The sequence below is a fragment of the Tachyglossus aculeatus genome, chromosome X3 (assembly GCF_015852505.1).
Source record: "Tachyglossus aculeatus isolate mTacAcu1 chromosome X3, mTacAcu1.pri, whole genome shotgun sequence".
In the NCBI taxonomy this organism is placed as follows: domain Eukaryota; kingdom Metazoa; phylum Chordata; class Mammalia; order Monotremata; family Tachyglossidae; genus Tachyglossus; species Tachyglossus aculeatus.
The window spans coordinates 32646193-32669500 of NC_052099.1; the positions used below are offsets into that span (position 1 = coordinate 32646193).

General features: G+C 45.9%; 1 protein-coding gene across 1 annotated transcript in view; it reads left to right on the top strand.

Annotated features, from left to right (window-relative positions):
* The window catches only part of SLC9A3 (solute carrier family 9 member A3), a 121220-nt gene that overhangs the window by 59368 nt on the left and 38544 nt on the right, over positions 1-23308 (top strand). Inside the window, exon 5 of the mRNA XM_038770292.1 lies at positions 21408-21710. Coding sequence (XP_038626220.1) covers positions 21408-21710 — 303 coding nt within the window. The remainder of the gene's footprint in view (positions 1-21407; positions 21711-23308) is intronic.

Here is a 23308-nt window from a genome sequence, read left to right on the forward strand (position 1 = left end):
GTTATTATTATCATCGTTATTATTATCATTATTATTATTATTAGAAGCCCAGCTTCCTGACACCCAGCCCTGGGAGCTCCACTGTCTTTCAGTCTTGAATTGTTGGGCAAGTTAGGAAATCTCCCTTTTCTTTGGGAAAATTTGCCCCAGTATCATGGGGAACTGGGAAGGAGAATTTGATCTACAGCATCAGGGCACCGGGCAACCAGCTGCTCCATCCTGCCCAGTCTGGAGGGCCTGGAATTAGGCGTCAATCCAAAGGTCCCCCAGCTCCTGCAGGACTCTCACCTCTTGGACCAGATAATAATAATAATAATAATAATAACAATAATAATAGCACTTATTAAGTACTTACTATGTGCAAAGCACTGTTCTAAGCACTAGGACATGGAGATCAGGTTGTCCCTTGGGGGGCTCACAGTCTTAATCCCCATTTTCCAGTTGAGGGAAATGAGGCAGAGAGAAGTTCTCATCTGTAAAATGAGGATTCAATACCTACATTCCCTCCCCTTTAGACTGTGAGCCCCATGTGGGACAGGAACGGTTTCCAACTTGATTATCTTGTAACTAACCTGGTGTTTAGTGCACTGCTTGGCACATATTACTTAAATACCACACTATTAAAATAATAATAATAATAATAATGGCATTTATTAAGCACTTACGATGTGCAAAGCACTGTTCTAAGCGCTGGGGAGGTTACAAGGAGATCAGGTTGTTCTACGGGGGGCCCACAGTCTTAATCCCCATTTTCCAGATGAGGGAACTGAGGCAGAGAGAGGTTAAGTGGCTTGCCCAAAGTCACACAGCTGACAATTGGCAGAGCTGGGATTTGAACCCATGACCTCTGACTCCAAAGCCCGGGCTCTTTCCATTGAGCCACGCTGCTTCTCCAATGCGCTTCTGCAGATGTTCTCCTGACCTCCCTTCTGTTTCTCCTGGAACTCATCAGGAGAAGCAACATGGCCCAGTGGAAAGAGCCCGGGCTTGGGAGTCAGAGGTCGTGGGTTCTAATCCCTCCTCAGCCACTTGGCAGCTGTGTGACTTGGGCAAGTCACTTCTCGGTGCCTCAGTGACCTCATCTGGAAAATGGGGATGAAGACTGTGAGCCCTACATGGGACAACCTGATTACCTTGTATCTACCCCAGTGCTTGGCACATCATCATCATCATCAATCGTATTTATTGAGCGCTGACTATGTGCAGAGCACTGTACTAAGCACTTGGGAAGTACAAATTGGCAACAGATAGAGACAGTCCCTAACCAACAGCGGGCTCACAGTCTAAAAGGGGGAGACAGAGAACAAAACCAAACATACAAACAAAATAAAATAAATAGAATAGATATGTACAAGTAAAATAAATAGATAAATAAATAGAGTAATAAATATGTACAAACATATATACATATATGCAGGTGCCGTGGGGAAGGGAAGGAGGTAAGATGGGGGGGATGGACAAACATATATACCTATATACAGGTGCTGTGATTTTGCATGGGACTAGGCATTTGCATAAGGTCTGCTTGTTACTACAAAACAACTGTACACTTTAAATGATCATTATAATAATCGTTAGGGTGTTTGTTAAGCGCTTACTATGTTCAAGCCACTGTACTAAGCTCGGGAATTGTCTAAGGAGAAGAGGAGGCTGCGTAAACTGGAATCTCAATCTCATAGTAAGCACTTAACAAATACCATTATTATTATTATTATTATTATTATTAATAATAATAATAATAATAATAATAATAGAAAGGTCCTGCCACTTCAAAAACTCCAGGAAGCTGGGTGATTTGGGGGAGGCTCCCCAGGTACCTTGAGCCCAGGAGAAGCAGCTTGGCCTAGTGGGTAGAGCACAGACCTGGGAATCAGAAGGACCTGGGTTCTGCTGTGTGATCTTGGGCAAGTCACTTTTCTTCTCTGTGCCTCAGTTCCCTCATCATCATCATCATCATCAATCGTATTTATTGAGCGCTTACTAGGTGCAGAGCACTGTACTAAGCGCTTGGGAAGTACAAATTGGCAACATATAGAGACAGTCCCTACCCAACAGTGGGCTCCCAGTCTAAAAGGGGGAGACACAGAACAAAACCAAACATACTAACAAAATAAAATAAATAGGACAGATACGTACAAGTAAAATAAATAAATAAATAAATAGAGTAATAAATATGTACAACCATATATACATATATACATCTGTAAAACAGGGATTAAGACTGGTTTAAGATTAAGATTAAGGAATCCGAAGCAGAAATGAAGCGACTTGCCCAGGGTCCCTACGTGGGACAGGGACTCTCTCCGACCTGATTTGCTTGTATTCCCCCTCAGCGCTTAGTACAGTGCCTGGCACGTAGTAAGCGCCTAACTAATACCAACAAGTTATTATTATCTTGACTCGGTTCTGGGCTGCCTCACCCCCTGAGGAAAAGTACAGAAAGTACAATTCATACCACAGGCCATCCGTCAAATGCTCAAACCCCCTTTGGGGTAGTGTCGCCTGCACCGCGGGGTGGGGAGGGAGGACAGCATTTGCAACCGGTCACCTGGTACTAACCCCTGAAACCACTCTCAAGTTGTCAATAATAATAATAATAATAATAATAATAATAATAATAATAATAATGGTATTTGTTAAGCACTATTATGTGCCAGGCATTGTATTGAGCACTGGGGTGGTTACAAACGTTGGACACAGTCCCCGTCCCCCATGGGGCTCAAAGTTTCAATAAGGGATGCTTCGCCTGCAGTAGTGTGACCTAGTGGGAAGAGCATAAGCTTGGAAAGACCTGGGTTCTAATCCTCACACCGCCACTTGTCTGCTGCGTGACCTTGGGCAAGTCGCTTCACTTCTGCTGCGGATTCCTTAGCTAGAAAATCAATCAATCAATCACCACGGAGTAAAGCCGGACACCAGGGCCCACCGACAGCAGCTCCCATTCATTCATTCAATCGTATTTATTGAGCGCTTACTGTGTGCAGAGCACTGTACTAAGCGCTTGGGAAGTACAAGTTGGCAGCATATAGAGACAGTCCCTACTCAACAGTGGGCTCACAGTCTAAAAGGGGATTTCATTTTCTAAAAGAAAATGAACTTTCTTTTAAGAAAATGAATTCAATTTCATTTTCTAAAAGAAAATGAGGATTAAATGTGTGTTCTCCCTCCTACTTAGACGACGAGCCCCTTGAGGGACATCGTCTGACCTAATTATCTTGTATAATAATGATGGCATTTGTTAAGCGCTTAGTATGTGCCAAGCACCGTTCTAAGCGCTGGGGAGATTCAAGGTCATCAGGTTGTCTCACGTGGGGCTCACAGTCTTAATCCCCATTTTACAGATGAGGGAACTGAGGCCCAGGGAAGTGAAGTGACTTGCCCAAAGTCACATAGCGGACAAGTGGTGGAACCGGGATTAGATTGTACAATAATAATGGCATATGTTAAGCGCTTACTATGTGCAAAGCACTGTTCTAAGCCCTGGGTTGGGGGGGATACAAGGTGATCAGGTTGTCCCACATGGGGCTCACAGTCTTAATCCCCATTTTACAGATGAGGGAACTGAGGTGCCGAGAAGTTAAGTGACTTGCCCAAAGTCACTCAGCTGACAAGTGGCGGAGCCGGGATTGGAACCCACGACCTCTGACTCCAAAGCCCGGGCTCTTTCCACTGAGCCACACTGCTTCTCTGTTTTGAGACTAAGATTAAGACTCTGCCCACAGTCTTAATCCCCTTTTTACAGGTGAGGTCACCGAGGCCCAGAGAAGTTAAGTGAGTGGCCCAAAGTCACAACAGCAGATGAGGGGCAGAGCCGGGGTTGAAACCCAGATTTTTCTGATTCCCAGGCCTGTGCTTTTTCCACTAAAACTACGCAGCTTCTGAGACAAGTATTGAACCCTGTGGCACTGCACTCTGAGCGGGCAGAGATCTCAAAAACCTGAAGCACCATTCTTGGGCCACGTTGGCATGGCTTCGTGAGGGGGTAAAACATGCCAACGTTCATTCCTCTCTTCCTCCCTTCAAGGCCCTGCTGAGAGCTCACCTCCTCCAGGAGGCCTTCCCAGACTGAGCCCCTTCCTTCCTCTCCCTCTTGTCCCCCTCTCCATCCCCCCATCTTACCTCCTTCCCTTCCCCACAGCACCTGTATATATGTATATATGTTTGTACATATTTATTACTCTATTTATTTATTTTATTTGTACATATCTATTCTATTTATGGTCTGGTATGGTATGGTCTGAGATTACAACGAAAGCTTAGATTCTTTATTTTATTTTGTTAGTATGTTTGGTTTTGTTCTCTGTCTCCCCCTTTTAGACTGTGAGCCCACTGTTGGGTAGGGACTGTCTCTATATGTTCCAATTTGTACTTCCCAGGCGCTTAGTACAGTGCTCTGCACACAGTAAGCGCTCAATAAATACGATTGATGATGATGATGATTCAATCGTATTTATTGAGCGCTTACTGTGTGCAGAGCACTGGACTAAGCCCACATGCCAGTTGTATGAGAATGTATGGTAGAGAAGCAGCATGGCTCAGTGGAAAGAGCGCGGGCTTGGGAGTCAGAGGTCATGGGTTCGAATCCCACCTCCCCACATGTCTGCTGTGTGACCTTGGGGCAAGTCACTTCACTTCTCTGTGCCTGAGTTCCCTCATCTGTAAAATGGGGACTGGGACTGTGAGCCCCACGTGGGACAACCTCATCTCCTTGTGTTCCCCCCAGCGCTTAGAACAGTGCTTTGCACATAGTAAGCGCTTAACAAATACCAACATTATTATTATTTTTATTACTGTACCCTGAGCCGACATGGATCAAGGTGAATGTGTGTTAGGTGGAAAGCCCAACACAGCTCAGGGAACAAGGGGAAAATGTTCCTGCCACCACCCTTCCGGGTTCCTCATTTCCCAACATCCCCTCACCCCCTCATGTACTAAGCGCTTAGTACAGTGCTCTGCACACAGTAAGCGCTCAATAAATACGATTGAGTGATCCCGAGGGCGGCATCCATGGCAGTCCTCAGCAGCCAGGCACTGACCAGGAACATTTTTTAAGGTAATTTATTAAGCACTTACTACGTGATGATGATGATGAGGGTACTTGTTAAGCATTTACTATGTGTCAAGCACTACTGTAAGTGCTGGGGTTAAGCACTTACTATGTGATGATGATAATGATGGTATTTGTTAAGCACTTACTATGTGTCAAGCACTAGTACTGGGGTAGATACAAGCTAATCAAGATGGACACAGTCCATGTGCTTCGTCCCCATTTTCCAGATAAGCTAACTGAGGCCCAGAGAAGGGAAGTGACTTGCTCAAGGTCACAGAGCAGACAAATGGCAGAGCTGGGATTAGGCCCAAGTCCTTTGGACTCCCACGCCCACGCTCTGCTTCTCAGTCTTGGCCATGAGGGGAAAACCCCCAAGCCATTTCCTCCCCTCCTCATCAAACATGTTAAGAGCCCTTCCGACCAGACTGCTCCAGTCTCTGAGCTGGTTGGATACCCTAATTATTTTCTGTGCCGCTTGTGTTTCAGGAGCCCGTAAAAACCCAAATAATCTTGCCCTTGTCTATTCTTTATGGCCCGTGATTTACTGTATAGCTCTTTGCCCTCTTGCAGCAAAGCATGAATATCAAAACTCCTGGAATCCATCACCATCACAATAGGTTGCAAATTCTGATCTGCAGGGAAAATTATTACATTTCTCAGCTGATTTGCTAGACAACTGCAGGCAACTGGAAGCCAACAGCCCTGGTTTCAGATCTGGTTTATCCAATCACCGCCATCTTGCTATCTGGAAGATTTCTTCCGGGAAAATTGTCGGGTTGGGTAATAATTTCAACCCACTTATCTCCACGAGGAAGGAATCTGCCAATTATTCATTCATTTCATTAGAAATGAATGACTAAGTTCCTTGGGCAATTCTCTCCTGCCCTTAGTACAGAGTGCCGTGCTCTGCCCAGAATAATCACTTAATAAAAGCCACTGGTTGGAGATTTTCTTCTGCCTAAGTACTTTGAGGCTCTACCATTGTTCCCACTATTGTCATTGCACGTAATCACTGACCAAAAGTGCCAGAATCCAAGGTGGATGCATTTTCCAATTCCCAAAGATTCCCTAGACTGTAAATTCATCGTGGGCAGGGAACATGCCTGCTAATTCTGTTGCATTGTACTCTCCCCAATGTTTAGTACAGTGCTCTGCACATAGTAAATGTGCAATAAATAGGATTGATTCCATGTGTTCTAATTGCAACACAGAGTTTGAAAAGGAAAACCTCCCAAAGCAGCTCTCCCCCTAAGCCTCTAATAATAATGATAATGATGGTATTTAGAATCCAAGGTGGATGCATTTTCCAATTCCCAAAGATTCCCTAGACTGTAAATTCATCGTGGGCAGGGAACATGCCTGCTAATTCTGTTGCATTGTACTCTCCCCAATGTTTAGTACAGTGCTGTGCACATAGTAAGCGCGCAATAAATAGGATTGATTCCATGTGTTCTAATTGCAGTACAGAGTTTGAAAAGGAAAACCTTCCCAAAGCAGCTCTCCCCCTAAACTTCTAATAATAATGATAATGATGGTATTTAGAATCCAAGGTGGATGCATTTTCCAATTCCCAAAGATTCCCTAGACTGTAAATTCATCGTGGGCAGGGAACATGCCTGCTAACTCTGTTGCATTGTACTCTCCCCAATGTTTAGTACAGTGCTCTGCACATAGTAAGCGCGCAATAAATAGGATTGATTCCATGTGTTCTAATTGCAGTACAGAGTTTGAAAAGGAAAACCTTCCCAAAGCAGCTCTCCCCCTTAGCTTCTAATAATAATGATAATGATGGTATTTAGGTGCTACTAAGCTATGGGGCAGGTACAAGCTAATCAGTTTGGGCAGAGTCCCTGTTCTCAGTCTCAGTCTTAATCCCATTTTACAGCTGGTAACTGAGGCCCAGAGAAGTTAAATGACTTGCCCAAGGTCACACAGCGGATAAGGGACAGAGCCCGGATTGTCAAGTAAATGAAGGTGGCCCTGGGCTACCTGGCTTTCCCAGGCCCCATGATCCCTCCTTCAAGCTCCCAGGACCAAGTTCAGCCACCCTGATGTATAGTAGCTCGTACTTCCCAAGCGCTTAGTACAGTGCTCTACACACGGTAAGCGCTCAGTAAATACGATTGAATGAATGACTAGTAGCTGGAATAACAATCCAGCCACTCTGACATTCCTTGAGCTGAAACTGAGCAATGCTTCATTCATTCGGTCGTATTTTTAATTGAGCATTTACTGCATGCAAAGCGTTGTACTAAGCGCTTGGGAGAGTACAATGCAACAATAGAGAGAAGCAGCATGATTCATTGGAAAAAGCCTGGGCTTTAGAGTCAGAGGGCATGGGTTCAAATCCCGGCTCCGCCAATTGTCAGCTGTGTGACTTTGGGCAAGTCACTTCACTTCTGGGCCTCAGTTACCTCATCTGTAAAATGGGGATGAAGACTGTGAGCCCTCCGTGGGACAACCTGATCACCTTGTAACCTCCCCAGCGCTTAATAAATGCCATTATTATTAACAAACAGACACATTCCTGCCCACAAGGAGCTCAGTCTAGAGGAGGAGCTCAGAGATTAGACCCTCCTTATTACTCAGCTGTGAATGTCCAACATTCAGCAGACATTTGTTCTCCTCAAAGAGGCCTTTCCTAACGAAGCCCTCCTCCACTCCTCCCTTCTGTCACCCTGATTTATTCCCTTTATTCATCCTCCCAGACCCACAGCATTTAAAACTACATACCTGTAATTTATTTATATTAATGTCCATCTCCCCCTCTAGTTTATAAACTCATTGTGCCTAGGGAGTGTGTCTGCTATCTTGTACTCTCCCCTGATCTTAGTAAAGTGCTGTATGCATAGTAAGCGCTCAGTAAATACGACCGACTGGATGAATGAACGAATTGGGCTCACTCACGGGGGGCCAATTCTTTCAAAGAATGGCCAACCGGGAGTTGTGGCTGACAGCTCAGCCCATTGCTAGACAGTTGTGTTCAGGTTGCTTGGGATGAGATTGTAAATTTGGCTGCTTTACTCCCTCTACTATGTCTCACTCAGTAGTGATAATTGGTTTTATTGACTGGATAGATTTGACTGCCAGCTCCCTGGGGATTTAAGATTTGATTTTTTTAAAAAATGGTACTTGTTAAGGGCTTAGTATGTGCCAGGCATTGTACTAAACACTGGAGTAGATATGTACTAATGAACACAACTTGAGGTTCGGTCTGTCTCCCCCTTCTAGACTGTGAGCCCGCTGTTGGGTAGGGACCGTCTCTATATGTTGCCAACTTGTACTTCCCAAGCGCTTAGTACAGTGCTCTGCACACCGTAAGCGCTCCATAAATACGATTGAATGAATGAATGAATCCCCATTTTGCAGATGAGGTAACTGAGGCACCGAGGAGTCTAAGTGACTGGCCCAAGGTCACACCGTGGATATGTGCCTGAGCTGGGATTAGAACCCACATCCTTTGATTCCCAGATCCCTGCTCTAACCATTAGGCCATGCTGCTTCTCTAAGATCCATCCCCCTTTTTCAGAGTTATGGCTTTTCTTCTCAATATTGCCGATAAACCTAAACCTGTAGACACTTCCTGTTATGAACTTTGCAAAACTGATCTTTCTCATGCCCTAGATGTACCCATGCAGTTGTAGTTCATATTGTCAGCTCCAACAACCGCCGGATAATCCGAACCTGCAGCAGAATGGACCATTCCCGGGTTTTAAAGTTGCCGGGATTCATCTCTGCAGGGGCTTTTGTGTGTGTCTCTTGCTGGGGTGCAGTTAAAGGCTCTGCAAATGATATGTGCTCGATAAATAGCATCGAAGAGTGGCGTTTCAGGTCTCGTTTTATGTCTCCCGCTGGCTGGGGAAGGGGTTCTCGGAAATATTATTCACTCTGGCCGGGTGTACGTGAAGTGAAATGGGCGATCGAGACAATTATCCCGATAATTCAGGCCCACAATCATTACCTGCTTCAGTGTCTCAGGCCACGGTTTACTTCCCCTGAACCGTTGAGGTAATGGCCTCCGTTCCCCTTGGCGAGGGTAGGCCCGCCTGGTCTCTCACCGTTTAAAAATGGAGTTTTAACTTTTCAGCGGCCAAATACGTTAAAGTAAAACCAAAGATTTACCGGACTATTCCATTTACGGGGATTCAGCTAAATCTGCCAATTAGCGCCAAGGATCACCTGAAGCCAAATGAGTTTCTCTGCGTAGCTGTGCCAGAGCAGAGCTCAAACGGTTCTAAATGGCGTCTTAATTAGTGATGGAATATTCTGATATTCTTTATGGAGACCTCAGGCAACCATTTTAGCAAAAACTGCTGCCCGGCCTTTGCAATTACTGCCCAGTACTACATTCGGTTATTACTGACCTTTTAACACCAGTTAGCGAGGTTTGTAATTAGAGCTAAATGCTTTGTTATCCTGTAGTTACTATACTGCAGCTGGACTACTTTGTGTTTAATTAGCTGTAACTCTTTCTTTCAGGACTCTTGCGTACAATAAGTTACTGCAAGGCTTTCTGGTTGTTACTTATTATCATGTCTGGATTTCCAGCTCCTCTGTTTGACTTTCAGGTTTCCTTAAACTCCGCGACTCAGCAAAACTCCCTCAAGAGAAAAGGACTTTTCAGTCATTTTTTCGTTCAAAACGACGAATATTATCAAGAACCCCACTGTTCTAAGCGCTGGGGTAGATACTGGATAATTATCGTCATCATCATCATCAATCGTATTTATTGAGCGCTTACTATGTGCAGAGCACTGTACTAAGCGCTTGGGAAGTACAAATTGGCAACATATAGAGACAGTCCCTACCCAACAGTGGGCTCACAGTCTAAAAGGGGGAGACAGAGAAACAAAACCACACATACTAACAAAATAAAATAAATTAGGTTGGACATAGTCTCCGTCCCACAAGGCCTTACAGTCGACGGAGGGGGAAAACAGGTATTCAATCCCCATTTTGCAGATAAGGTAACTGAGGCCGTGGGGAGTTAAGTGACTTGCCCAGAGTCACACAGATGACAAGTGGCAGAGCCGGGATTAGAACCCAGGTCCCTGCTCTTTCCACTAGTTCATGCTTCTCTGTCTCCCACAGTTCCCCGTAATACCTTTTCCCCATGGACGGTTCCACTTCTCTTCCTATGGAAAGCCTGCGAAACCAGAGAGTCTTATGCTTGGCCTAGGTTTTCCTGAAGAAAGGAGTCACCCCATGATTCACGTCTACATGCGAGAAGGAAATGGTGTCCCGGGGAGGAGGGCTAAGAGCAGATTTTGCTGAATTATCCTGATTCCTTCAGGATAAAATCAATCAATCGTATTTATTGAGCGCTTACTGTGTGCAGAGCACTGTACTAAGCGCTTAAAACTCCCAGAGGGCCAGTCTGCCAGCTTACTCCCTGTGGAGTTCATTAGCTCCCCTGCCTTCAACTATCCCTTCTACATGGATGACTCATTTACCTCATGAACTCTGACCTAACTCAAAGCTACATCTTCCCCAGCCTCCAGGATAGCTCTCCATAACTCAGTGCATTCAAAACTGCACGCCTCGCCTTCCCTCCCAAACCTCCCTACCTACCCAACTTTCCCATCGTAGTTGGCAACATGGCCACCCTACCCGAATCAAAAGCCCATAACCTCTGCGTTGTCCTTGATTCATTCATTCAATCGTATTTATTGAGCGCTTACTGTGTGCAGAGCACTGGACTGAGCGCTTGGGAAGTACAAGTGGGCAACATATAGAGACAGTCCCTACCCAACAACAGGCTCACAGTCTAGAAGGGGGAGACAGGCAACAAAACAAAATATATTAACAAAATAAAATAAGACGGCAAGGGGCTACTAGATTTTGGTCTCTCAAAGGGAATCACTTTCATTCAATCGTATTTATTGAGCGCTTACTGTGATTCTCCCCTTCTGTTCAGACTCCATATTCAGTCTGTCACCATATCCTTCCCTCGGCATTTCCAGAATCCACCGCTTCCTCTCCATCCAAAATCACCACCAGCACGGTCCAGGCACTCTTCATTCATTCATTCATTCATTTAATCATATTTATTGAGCGCTTGCTGTGTGCAGAGCACTGTACTAAGCGCTTGGGAAGTACAAGTTGGCAACTTATAGAGACGGTCCCCACCCAACAACAGGCTCACTGCCTAGAAGGGGGAGACAGACAACAAAACAAAACATGTGGACAGGTGTCAAGTCGTCAGAACAAATAGAAATAAAGCTAGATGCACATCATTAACAAAATAAATAGAATAGTAAATATGTACAATCAATCGTATTTATTGAGCGCTTACTGTGTGCAGAGCACTGTACTAAGCGCTTGGGAAGTACAAGTTGGCAACATATAGAGACGGTCCCTACCCAACAGTGGGCTCACAGTCTAGAAGGGGGAGACAGAGAACAAAACCAAACATATTAACAAAATAAAATAAATAGAATAGATATGTACAAGTAAAATAAATAGATTAATAAATCTATAAAAACATATATACCCGCTGTTGGGTAGGGACCGTCTCTATATGTTGCCAACTTGTACTTCCCAAGCGCTTAGTACGGTGCTCTGCACACAGTAAGAGCTCAATAAATACGACTGAATGAATGAATATGCAAACATTTGCACATATATACGCCCTTTCCTCTCCATCCAAACCGCTACCCTGCTAATTCAAGCTCTCATCCTATCCCGTCTGGACTACTGCACTAGCCTTCTCTCTGATCTCCCATCCTCGTGTCTCTCTCCACTTCAATCCATACTTCATGCTGCTGCCCGGATTATCTTTGTCCAGAAACGCTCTGGACATATCACTCCCCTCCTCAAAAACCTCCAATGGCTACCGATCAATCTGCGCACCAGGCAGAAACTCCTCACCCTGGGCTTCAAGGCTCTCCATCACCTCGCCCCCTCCTACCTCACCTCCCTTCTCTCCTTCTACTGCCCAGCCCGCACCCTCCGCTCCTCCACCACTAATCTCCTCACTGTACCTCGCTCTCGCCTGTCCCGCCATCGACCCCCGGCCCACGTCATCCCCCGGGCCTGGAATGCCCTCCCTCTGCCCATCCGCCAAGCTAGCTCTCTTCCTCCCTTCAAGGCCCTGCTGAGAGCTCACCTCCTCCAGGAGGCTTTCCCAGACTGAGCCCCTCCTTCCTCTCCCCCTCGTCCCCCCCTCCATCCCCCCGCCTTACCGCCTTCCCCTCCCCACAGCACCTGTATATATGTATATATGGTTGTACATATTTATTACTCTGTTTATTTATTTATTTATTTATTTTACTTGTACATTTCTATCCTACTTATTTTATTTTGTTGGTATGTTTGGTTCTGTTCTCTGTCTCCCCCTTTTAGACTGTGAGCCCACTATCGGGTAGGGACTGTCTCTATGTGATGCCAATTTGTACTTCCCAAGCGCTTAGTACAGTGCTCTGCACATAGTAAGCGCTCAATAAATACGATTGATTGATTGATTGATTGATTGACATCCCAACTGGGCTTCTGCATCAACCTCTTTGCTGCCTCGCTTCCAGTCTTACCTCTCCAGGCCACATTTCACCTGTTGCCTGGATGGTTTTTTTGAAAAACAATTCTCTGAGCACAGCTCCCCATTCCTCAAAGACCCACAATTGCGGACGTCAAAGAGAAACGCCTAGCCATTACCTCTAAGCCTTCTTCCTCCACTACGCTCCTATCCACATTCCTCTCGCCACAACCCAATTGACAAGCTCTCCCCGTCTCAAGCCAACCTACTCACTGTGCCTCATTCTTGTCTCTCGCCGTTGACCTCTTGCTCCCGTCCTTCCTTCTGCCCGCCCTCCCCCTTCATATACAACAGCCAGCTGCTCAAATTCTACTACAACCATCCTTCCTCCAGGAGACCTTTCCTGATGAATCTCCCCATCCCCAATCCCACCAGCTACCTCTTCGGCACGTCTAGTTTCTGCCTCTGCCACTGAATCGTCAGCTCGATACGGGCAGGGGACGTGCCTGCCAATTCTGTTGTAATGTACTCTGTCAAACGCTTAGAGAAGCAGCGTGGCTCAGTGGAAAGAGCCCGGGCTTTGGAGTCAGAGGTCAAGGGTTCAAATCCCGGCTCCGCCTATTGTCAGCTGTGTGACTTTGGGTAAGTCACCTCACTTCTGGGCCTCAGTTCCCTCACCTGGAAAATGAGGATGAAGACTGTGAGCCCACCATGGGACAACCTGATCACTTTGTAACCTCCCCAGTGCTTAGAACAGTGCTTTGCACATAGTAAGTGCTTAATAAATGCCATCATTACTACTATTATTAACAGTGCTTTGCACATAGTAACTGCTCAGTAAATACCTCTGATTTTATCTCCTTAAACAAGGATCTTGCCTGTCTATTCTATTGTACTCTGCCAATAGAGTATGTGTCCTAGATTTGGGAGCACCTCGGGCAGGGATCACGCCTTCTTTATAATACACTCTCCCAAGGGTTTAGCACAGTGCTCTGCGCCCAGGAGCTTAATAAATGAATCTATTGACCGACCGATTGACTGAAGTCTGCGCTTTAGTCGATGAATAAAGCAAACTCAAACGCTTAGGTCGATGAACGCGGCAAATGACCCGAACGCTTTAGTCGATGAATGCAGCGAACGACTCCAAACACATCAGTGGATGAATAAAGCAAACCCGGGAGTTGGGCCCCGTCTCTGTTCACTAGAGCCTCTGTTCCAGCATGTTCTGTCACCTGCAAGAGGGCACTGGTTTATAAAGCCCCTGGGGGCAATCGGGAGAGTTCAGATTCCTTAGCAAGTACAGGTCAGAAGTTAGTGACTCTCTGAAGGCCTGGCGGTGCCTTAGGCTTCGGAGTCCAACCAACCATCCCATTGAAAATGCTTTTCTCTTCGGTCATTTCATTTTGATGAAAAGCCTCATCTTGCCACTTCAAAGGGGCCACGAGGAGGGCGGTAGGCACCCGAGAATGTACCGAAGGTACTGAAAGTTCCCGAGGAATAGAAAGTAGTGTCGGGCAAAGTTTATGGTGACCGCAGGCAGAGATGAGCAGGATTTCCACGTGCCTTTCCCATCGGGGGCTTCCACGGACGAGTCCGGGGAGCGGGCGGGCAGCGGAGGTCAAAGGTGATCGGCGCGCATTGCTAAGCCACTCGGCCATAGGTGAGCCCTGGGCTGCTTATGTTGAGCCTTTTGTATTAGCCAAACTAGATGGGACATTTCTTGAACTCCTTGCCCCGTAAAAATGGCTGGGACCTCGCAAGGAGGAGGGAGTATTGAGGAGAGGGTAGAAAGCAGATAGCAGTGAAGCAGAGTTCAAAGGCATGCTGTCCCTCAGAAGAGCCTCTCAAGCGTGGATACGTATTCTCAGTCAATGGCACTTGAGCGCTTACTATGTGCCAAGCGCTGTACTAAGCACTTGGGAGAGCTCAATACAAGTTAGTAGTTAGTACTCCCTGCTCACAGTGCATTTACAGTCTACTGTGAGGCCCTCATGGGACAGGGACTGCGTCTGACCTAATTATCTTGTCTCTATTACCACCGGTCTACCAACTCTACTATAGTACTCTCCCAAGCGTTTTAAGACAGTGCTTTGCACACAGTGAGGGCTCAGTAACGAAGATTGAATTACTGAAGATCGGAATGAGCGAATTTGAGATCCTTTCCTTAGGACAGTGCTGCTTTGCACACAGCAAGGGCTCAGTAACGAAGTTTGATTTACTGGAGATCTGAACGAGCGAATTTGAGATCTTTTCCTCAGTCCCCATTTCCACTTCTAGGAAACCAGTTCCCCGTCTGCTGAAAATATTGGGCAAAGGTTTTGATTTCTTAATGTCTAAGTCCTTGATTGCAAACTCTGTCTCTGGATTACTCACTTTTGAACCTAGAAATTGCCAAAGGGCCCCTCACTCCCTAGGCCTTAAAGATAATGGAGCTTTTAGGGTACTAATCCGAAGATCCTGAGAGATTCCCCACCACCTATTGTTTTAAGTTCTGCTACTCTGACCCGTCACTGAACTTCTCCCCACAACTCTTCGTTTACCATTTTCCCAAGCATTTTGCGTCACCACACTCAAACAAAAACACGCTTTGCTAATTATGCATGTTTCTTTTCACTTTGATGTAAAAAGAGTTATAAGACTGGGCACAGAAGGAGATTGTGGTTGATGCAATGGCCTTAAACTAGTGATTCAGTTTTAAGAATTCAAGACAGGCTCAAGGTGGGGTGACCATCAATTCCTTTGACCCTCCTCACACAGGACTCTGTATGAGATACCACTTAAGCTGAACGGGAGCCCAAGAGAACATTAGCAGTTTTCATTTTATCTTTCTCTGAAGACGTCAGAGATCTCATTCCGGCCTTTTTTATACAGATGACGAGCCGATCAAGAACTCAGCTAGAGCTTTGTTTTAGACCCAACATTCAAGCTATGAAATATAACTCACCATCAGAAAGCTACCTCAGGATTTATTTCCTTCACCTTTAAAATGGTTTAAGTTCTCTGACTGGTGGGTATAATTTACCCAGGAGGTTTTAACCTCTTTCTGGCCTCTGAATGATAAATCTCCTGATCCCTCAGGTCAGAACTGGCTTTAAACTCTCTTTAGCCCCTTTCAAAGGTCCTATCAGTTCTCTCCTCCTACTTAACAACTCTCCCCTCTCCCCTTTTCACGCTCTTTGCTCTCCCTAAGCCCATCTTCTGCCCTCGTTTTTAAAATTATTATTACTACCACTACTAACAGTGGTATTATTAAATAACATATCTGTACATAGTAAGCTCTTAAAAATGTCATTATTTTAATAATAATGAGTCCCTGCCCCACATGGGGCCCAGTCTCTCCCCATTTTACAGATGAGGTAACTGAAGCACAGAGAAGGTAAGTGACCTCCCCAAGGTCACACAGCAGGCAAGTGGCGGGAGCCGGGATTAGAACCCATGACCTTCTGACTCTGAGGACAATTCTCTAGCCACTACACCAAGCCGCTTCAAGTGCTGCTTTAGCCTTAGTGGATCTTATTATTATTATAAATTATGATACTTGTTAAACGTTTACTACGTGTCAGGCCTTTTTCTAAGTGCTGGGGTAGATGCAAGATAATCAGGTTGGACCCAATCCCTGCCCCACGTGAGCCTCACACTCTTCGCCCCCATTTTCCAGATGAGGCAACTGAGGCCCAAGGGGCAAGGGGAGGATCCAGGATTAGAACCCAGGTCCTTCTAACTCCCGGCCCATGATCTATCCACTAAGCCACGCTGTCTCTTGAAGGGCGAGCCAGGTCAGCCTGAGAAGGAAGCAAGGCCGACATAAAATCTCTGGAAGCTTCCCTTAGGAGACGCTTATTCTCCTGGGCCTCAGTGGGAGCACTGGATTTGCCAGACTGAGCAGCGTGGGCAAGCGCTGGGCGTTCTGAACCTTAGATCAGAATCAGCCGTCCTTGGGTAGAACATCTGCTTCGAAATCTTTGTATTTCTGGCTGGCCTTCCTTCCCTAGCTAGGAACACTTTACATACTTTAGCTCCTTCATTCTTGGCATTATTTCGGGGACAGCAATGCAAGTTCAGGTTGCCATTTTCATTTTAGAGACAGGGCGATTGAAGCAGCAGAGGTCAAGGGACTGGGCTAAGGCGACCAGGTGGGTCAGGCAGTACAGAAGAACGACTGACGTCTCCCTGCAGAGTAAGCAGTTTCAGTCAGTCATTTATGGAGCGTTCACGCTGTGCAGAGCGCTATACTAAGAGCTCGAATTAACCCTCCCTCCACGATTCCTTTGAGGAACGAATGATAGAATTATTTATCAGTTCCAGAGAAAACCAATAGCTGTCCCTTCTGAACTCTGAAGAATGAGATGATCCATTAGTTCATACTAAGAGCTTGAATTACCCTCCCTCCATGATTCCTTTGAGGAACTAATGATAGAATAATTAATCAGTTCCAGAGAAAACCAATAGCTGTCCCTTCTGAACTCTGAAGAATGAGATGATCCATTAGTTCATACTAAGCTTGAATTACGCTCCCTCCATGATTCCTTTGAGGAACTAATGATAGAATAATTTATCAGTTCCAGAGAAAACCAATAGCTGTCCCTTCTGAACTCTGAAGAATGAGATGATCCATTAGTTCGTACTAAGAGCATGAATTACCCTCCCTCCATGATTCCTTTGAGGAACGAATGATAGAATAATTTATCAGTTCCAGAGAAAACCAATAGCTGTCCCTTCCGAACTCCGAACTCCGAACTCCTAATGATCCATTAGTTCAAGGCCTCACTAGATTTTTAACAATGGGCATTAAGATCTGGCTGACTAAACTGGTTTGTAAGGGCCCATATCTCAAGGTTCATTCATTCAATCGTATTTATTGAGCGCTTACCATGTGCAGAGCACGGTACTAAGCACTTGGGAAGTACAAATCGGCAACATATAGAGACGGTCCCTACCCAACAACGGGCTCACAGTCTAGAACACTTATGTATATATCTGTCATTATATTATTAATATATTATATTTATATAATATATAGGAGTTTGGGTAGATAGAAAAGCAGTGTGGCCTAGTGGAGAGTCCCCGGGCCTAAGAGTCAGAAGGACCTGAGTTCTTGTCTGCTGCTTGACCCTTTGGCAAACGTAGCTGCCCAAATCTCCAGAAAAGTGCTTTTCCAGCAGGGAGAATTTCAGCCCCAAAGGTGTGGACAATGAGGCAGAGGGGCAAGATGGATTGAAATCAAGCATTAATGCAACCCCCAGACTGTTAAGCTTGTGATGTGCAGCGAATGCACCTGCTAATTCTGTTGCATTGGGCTCTCCCGAGCTCTTAGCTAAGTACAGTTGAGAAGCAGCGTGGCTCAGTGGAAAGAGCCCGAGCTTTGGAGTCAGAGGTCATGGCTTCAAATCCCGGCTCCGCCAAGACTTTGGGCAAGTCACTTCACTTCTCTGGGCCTCAGTTCCCCCATCTGGAAAATGGGGATGAAGAGTGTGAGCCCCCGGTGGGACAACATGATCGCCTTATAACCACCCCAGCACTTAGAACAGTGCTTTGCACATCGTAAGCACTTAGTAAATGCCATCATTATTATTATTACAGTGCTCTGCACATAGTAGGTGCTCAATAAATACCATTGAATTCTACAGCCCAGCCCGCACCCTCTGCTCCTCGGCCGCTAATCTCCTCACCGTACCTCGTTCTCGCCTGTCCCGCCATCGACCCCCAGCCCACGTCATCCCCCGGGCCTGGAATGCCCTCCCTCCCAACATCTGCCAAGCTAGCTCTCTTCCTCCCTTCAAGGCCCTGCTGAGAGCTCACCTCCTCCAGGAGGCCTTCCCAGACCGAGCCCCTTCCTTCCTCCCCCCCTCGTCCCCCTCTCCATCCCCCCATCTTACCTCCTTCCCTTCCCCACAGCACCTGAATATATGTATATATGTTTGTACATATTTATTACTCTATTTATTTTACTTGTACATATCTACCCTATTTATTTTCTTTTGTTAGTATGTTTGGTTTTGTTCTCTGTCTCCCCCTTTTAGACTGTGAGCCCACTGTTGGGTAGGGACTGTCTCTATATGTTGCCAATTTGGACTTCCCAAGCGCTTAGTACAGTGCTCTGCGCATAGTAAGCGCTCAATAAATACGATTGATGATGATGATGATTGAATGCAGCCTCCTCGTTGACCCTGTCTTCAGTCTCTTCTCCAGTCCACGCTTCCCCCAGTTCAACAGATCACTTTTCAAACTGATTATGCCACATCTTCCCAATCCTCAAAGCTCCAGTGGCTGCCGCCTTGTCCACTCCACAACAAGCAGAAACTCCTGACCAGTGGCTTTAATGCACTGAAACAGCTCGTTCATGCTTAGCTACTCTCTGCTCCCAGGACACCCCAGTTTACACACTTCATTCCTCTCCAGCCAACTTGCTCATTGTACTTTATTTTGCCACTGACCTTGCTCCCACCCCTCCATCCTGCCTGGGATACTTTCCCCCTCACATAATAATAATAATAAGAAGAATGATGGCATTATTTAAGCACTTACTATGTGCAAAGCACTGTTCTAAGCGCTGGGGAGTTTAAAAGGAGATCAGGTTGTCCCATGGGGGGCTCACAGTCTTCATCCCCATTTTACAGATGAGGGAACTGAGGCCCAGAGAAGTGAAGTGACTTGCCCAGAGTCACACAGCTGACAAGCGGCGGAGCAGGGATTTGAACCCATGACTCCTGGCTCCAAAGCCCGGGCTCTTTCCACTGAGCCATGCTGCTTTCCTATCTGTCATTTATTTATATATCAATCAATCGTATTTATTGAGCGCTTACTATGTGCAGAGCACTGTACTAAGCGCTTGGGAAGTACAAATTGGCAACATATAGAGACAGTCCCTACCCAACAGTGGGCTCACAGTCTATTATATATAATAATGTCTGTCTCCCCCTCTAGACTGTAAGCTCGTTGTGGGCAGGGATTGTGTCTGTTGTCATATACTACTCTCCCAAGCACTTAATGCAGTGCTCTGCACACAGTAAACCCTCAATAAATACGATTGAATGAATGAATGAAAAGAGCATCTACTTTTCATGCTACTAAATCGTGCTACTAAATCCCAGATCCATGGCTCAACCGTTTGGAAATGCATAAAGCAGAGCTGGGCACTGAGGCCAGTCATTACGGCCGGATGATCATTTTCCAGCTACGGAGGATCCTGGATTGGGACGAGATTCTCCTCTTTGACCAAGTCTCTCCTGGAAGGAGATTCTGCCTTCACAATGGCTCTGAAAGGAGGAGCTTAGAGGGGAGGGATTTAGGTGAATGCAGCATCAGGTCTTTGTAGAGTGTAGCTCTGGCCCCCCACACCTGGATTAGGCTATCTAAGGTGCACATTGTAAAAGGGTAATGATTTCCCCATTCCAATTGTTTGGGGCTTTTTTGGGAGTCTTACCTTTTGCCCTTGAGTCCCTGAGTCCGTGGAGCCATTTTGATGAGGGGAAAGTGTGCTATGACCAAAAAGGTGGATTGCAAAACCCCACGTATTGACCCAGGGTCAGTCCTTCCCCTTGGGGGAGGAAAAACACTCATTGTGGGGTTCCCTCTTGTGGGGTTCCCTCTTGTGGGTTTTCCAGATCTGCCTGGATCATGCACGAAATGACCACATCTCCCTTCACCCCTGTCCACCCAGCTCGGCCCCCGGGTGTGTTTCTTGTTGTGAATAGAAATGGGATTAAAAAGGAACCTAATTGACTGTACACATCTGGTTTGGTGGATGGATGGATGGGTGGATGGATGTAAGGATGGATGGGTGAGTGGACTGATGGGTGGATGGGTGGATAGATGAATGAGTGATTGGAAATCTGGAAATCTGGATCTGTCTCCCCCTTCTAGACTGCCTGTCTCCCCCTTCTAGACTGTGAGCCCACTGTTGGGTAGGGACCGTCTCCATATGTTGCCAACTTGTACTTCCCAAGCACTTAGTACAGTGCTCTGCACACAGTAAGCGCTCAATAAATACAATTGATTGATTGGAAACTTCTGCATCCGCACCTCCTTAGCATTTTGATACCCATCCCACCCCAGCATTTATGTATGTATCGTTACACCCTACTGCTTCCCTTAATAGCTATCTCCCCGACTAGATTGTAAACTCCTTGAAATCAAGAAGTTTTGCTGACCTTGCCAAGTGCTCAGAACAGTGCTCTGCAGACAGCACGCAATAATGTAGGTTATTGGGAGGCAGATATTTTCCCAAAATCAGTCAATCAATCAATTGAGCGCTTACTGTGTGCAGAGCACTGTACTAAGCGCTTGGGAAGTCCAAGTTGGCAACATATAGAGACAGTCCCTACCCAACAGTGGGCTCACAGTCTAAAAGGGGGAGACAGAACAAAACCAAACATACTAACAAAATAAAATACATAGAATATTTATTTATTTTCCTTGTACATATCTATTCTATTTATTTTATTTTGTCAGTATGGTTTTGTTCTCTGTCTCCCCCTTATTTATTTATTTATAAATATACATATACATATTTATTACTCTATTTATTTTACTTGTACATATCTAGAGTAATAAATATGTACAAACATATACATATATACAGGTGCTGTGGGGAAGGGAAGGAGGTAAGATGGGGGGGATGGAGAGGGATGTTTGTGTCCATGACCTTGGAGCCCTGACCTGTCTCTAATCCTCCTGGATCACTCCTGCCTCCCCTCTTTCCCCTCCAGCAGCTGGAGGCTCTGGATGTCATCCATCCATCTTGCTTCTTGTCTACAGGCTGGCTCAAGATATATGACTGAATGAATGAACGAATGAATGAACGAATGAATGAATGAATGAATGAATGAATGAATGAATGAATGAATGAAAACTACCTCTGAAACAGCTTCTTTTCCCTCACAGTTTTCCACCTGTCCCATAAAGTCACGAGCATCGTCCCGGAGAGCGCCCTGCTCATCGTGCTTGGCCTCTTCCTGGGGGGCATCGTGTGGGCGGCCGACCACATCGCATCCTTCACCCTCACCCCGACGGTCTTCTTCTTCTACCTGCTGCCGCCCATCGTCCTGGACGCCGGCTACTTCATGCCCAACCGGCTCTTCTTCGGGAACCTGGGCACCATCCTGCTGTACGCCGTCATCGGGACCGTGTGGAACGCGGCCACGACCGGGCTTTCCCTCTATGGGGTCTACCTCAGCGGAATCATGGGTAAGTCACGTCACTCCTCAGTTTCCTCATCTGTAAAATGGGGATTAAGACCGTGAGCCCCACGTGGGACGACCTTGATTACCTTGTTTCTCCCCCAGTGCTCAGAACGGCGCTTGGCACATAGTAAGTGCTTAATAAATACCAACATTATTATTATTATTATGGGTAAGGGGGTGCGGACAGGGCCGCTCTCCAGAAACCCGTCTTCCTACGTCCTTTGCAGTCGTCATCCCCTTAGTCCAATTAGCCACGGACCCTGGTGACGTGAAGCAGCGTGGCTCAGTGGAAAGAGCGCAGCCTTGGGAGTCAGAGGTCATGGGTTCTAATCCCGGCTCCGCCACTTATCAGCTGTGTGACTTTGGGCAAGTCGGAAAATTCTTATTATACATTGCAGGCTTAAAGGCAGCCACCCATTATGAAAGCGTTAAAGCTCAAACCTTACTTTTATCCCTAATTCCCCAATCTTTTAACTACCACTTAACTTCTCTGTGCCTCAGTCACCTCATCTGGAAAATGGGGATTAAGACTGTGAGCCCCATGTGGGACAACCTGATCACCTTGTAACCTCCCCAGCGCTTAGAACAGTGCTTTGCACATAGTAAGCGCTTAATAAATGCCATCATCATTATTATTATGTGGGACAGATTGATTACCTTGTATCTCCCCCAGAGCTTAGAACAGTGCTTGGCACATAGTAAGCGCTTAACAAATACCAAAATTATTATTATCTGGAAAATGGGGATTAAGACTGAGCCCCATGTGGGACAACCTGATCACCTTGTAACCTCCCCAGTGCTTAGAACAGTGCTTTGCACATAGTAAGCGCTTAATAAATGCCATCATTATTATTATTATTATTATTATGTGGGACCGATTGACTACCTTGTATCTCCCCCAGAGTTTAGAACAGTGCTTGGCATATAGTAAGCACTTAACAAATACCAAAAGTATGATTATCACAACAGAGCCTATAATAGTAATGATAATAATAATGATGATGATAATCTTTGTTAAGCACTTACTACGTATAATAATAACTTATCCCAATTATTATTGTGCCAGGCTAAGGGACAGCGTGATCTCGTGGAAAGAGCAGGGGCCTGGGCATCAGAAGGATCTGGGTTCTAATCCCAGATCCACCGCTTGTCTGCTGTTGTGACCTTGGGAAAGTCACTTCACTTCTGAGCCTCAGTTAATTCTGTAAAATTAAGACTGTGAGCCCTGTGTGGAGTAGGGACTGCCCAACCCAATTACCTTGAATCTTCCCAGCGCTAGTACAGTGCCTGGCACAGAGTAAGCGCTTAGCACATAGCAGAATTATTATTAGCAGCCATCGTCTCCTTAGACTAACTAGCCACGGATTGGTGGCTAGACTGTGAGCCCACTGTTGGGTAGGGACCGTCTCTATATGTTGCCAACTTGTACTTCCCAAGCGCTTAGTACAGTGCTCTGCACACAGTAAGCGCTCAATAAATACATATGAATGAATGGTGATCACAATGGAGTATGGAATAATAATGATGATTAATAATAATAAGCACTTATATAAGTCAAGTCAGATTGCCTAGTGGATAGAGCATGCGCCTAACTCACGCTTA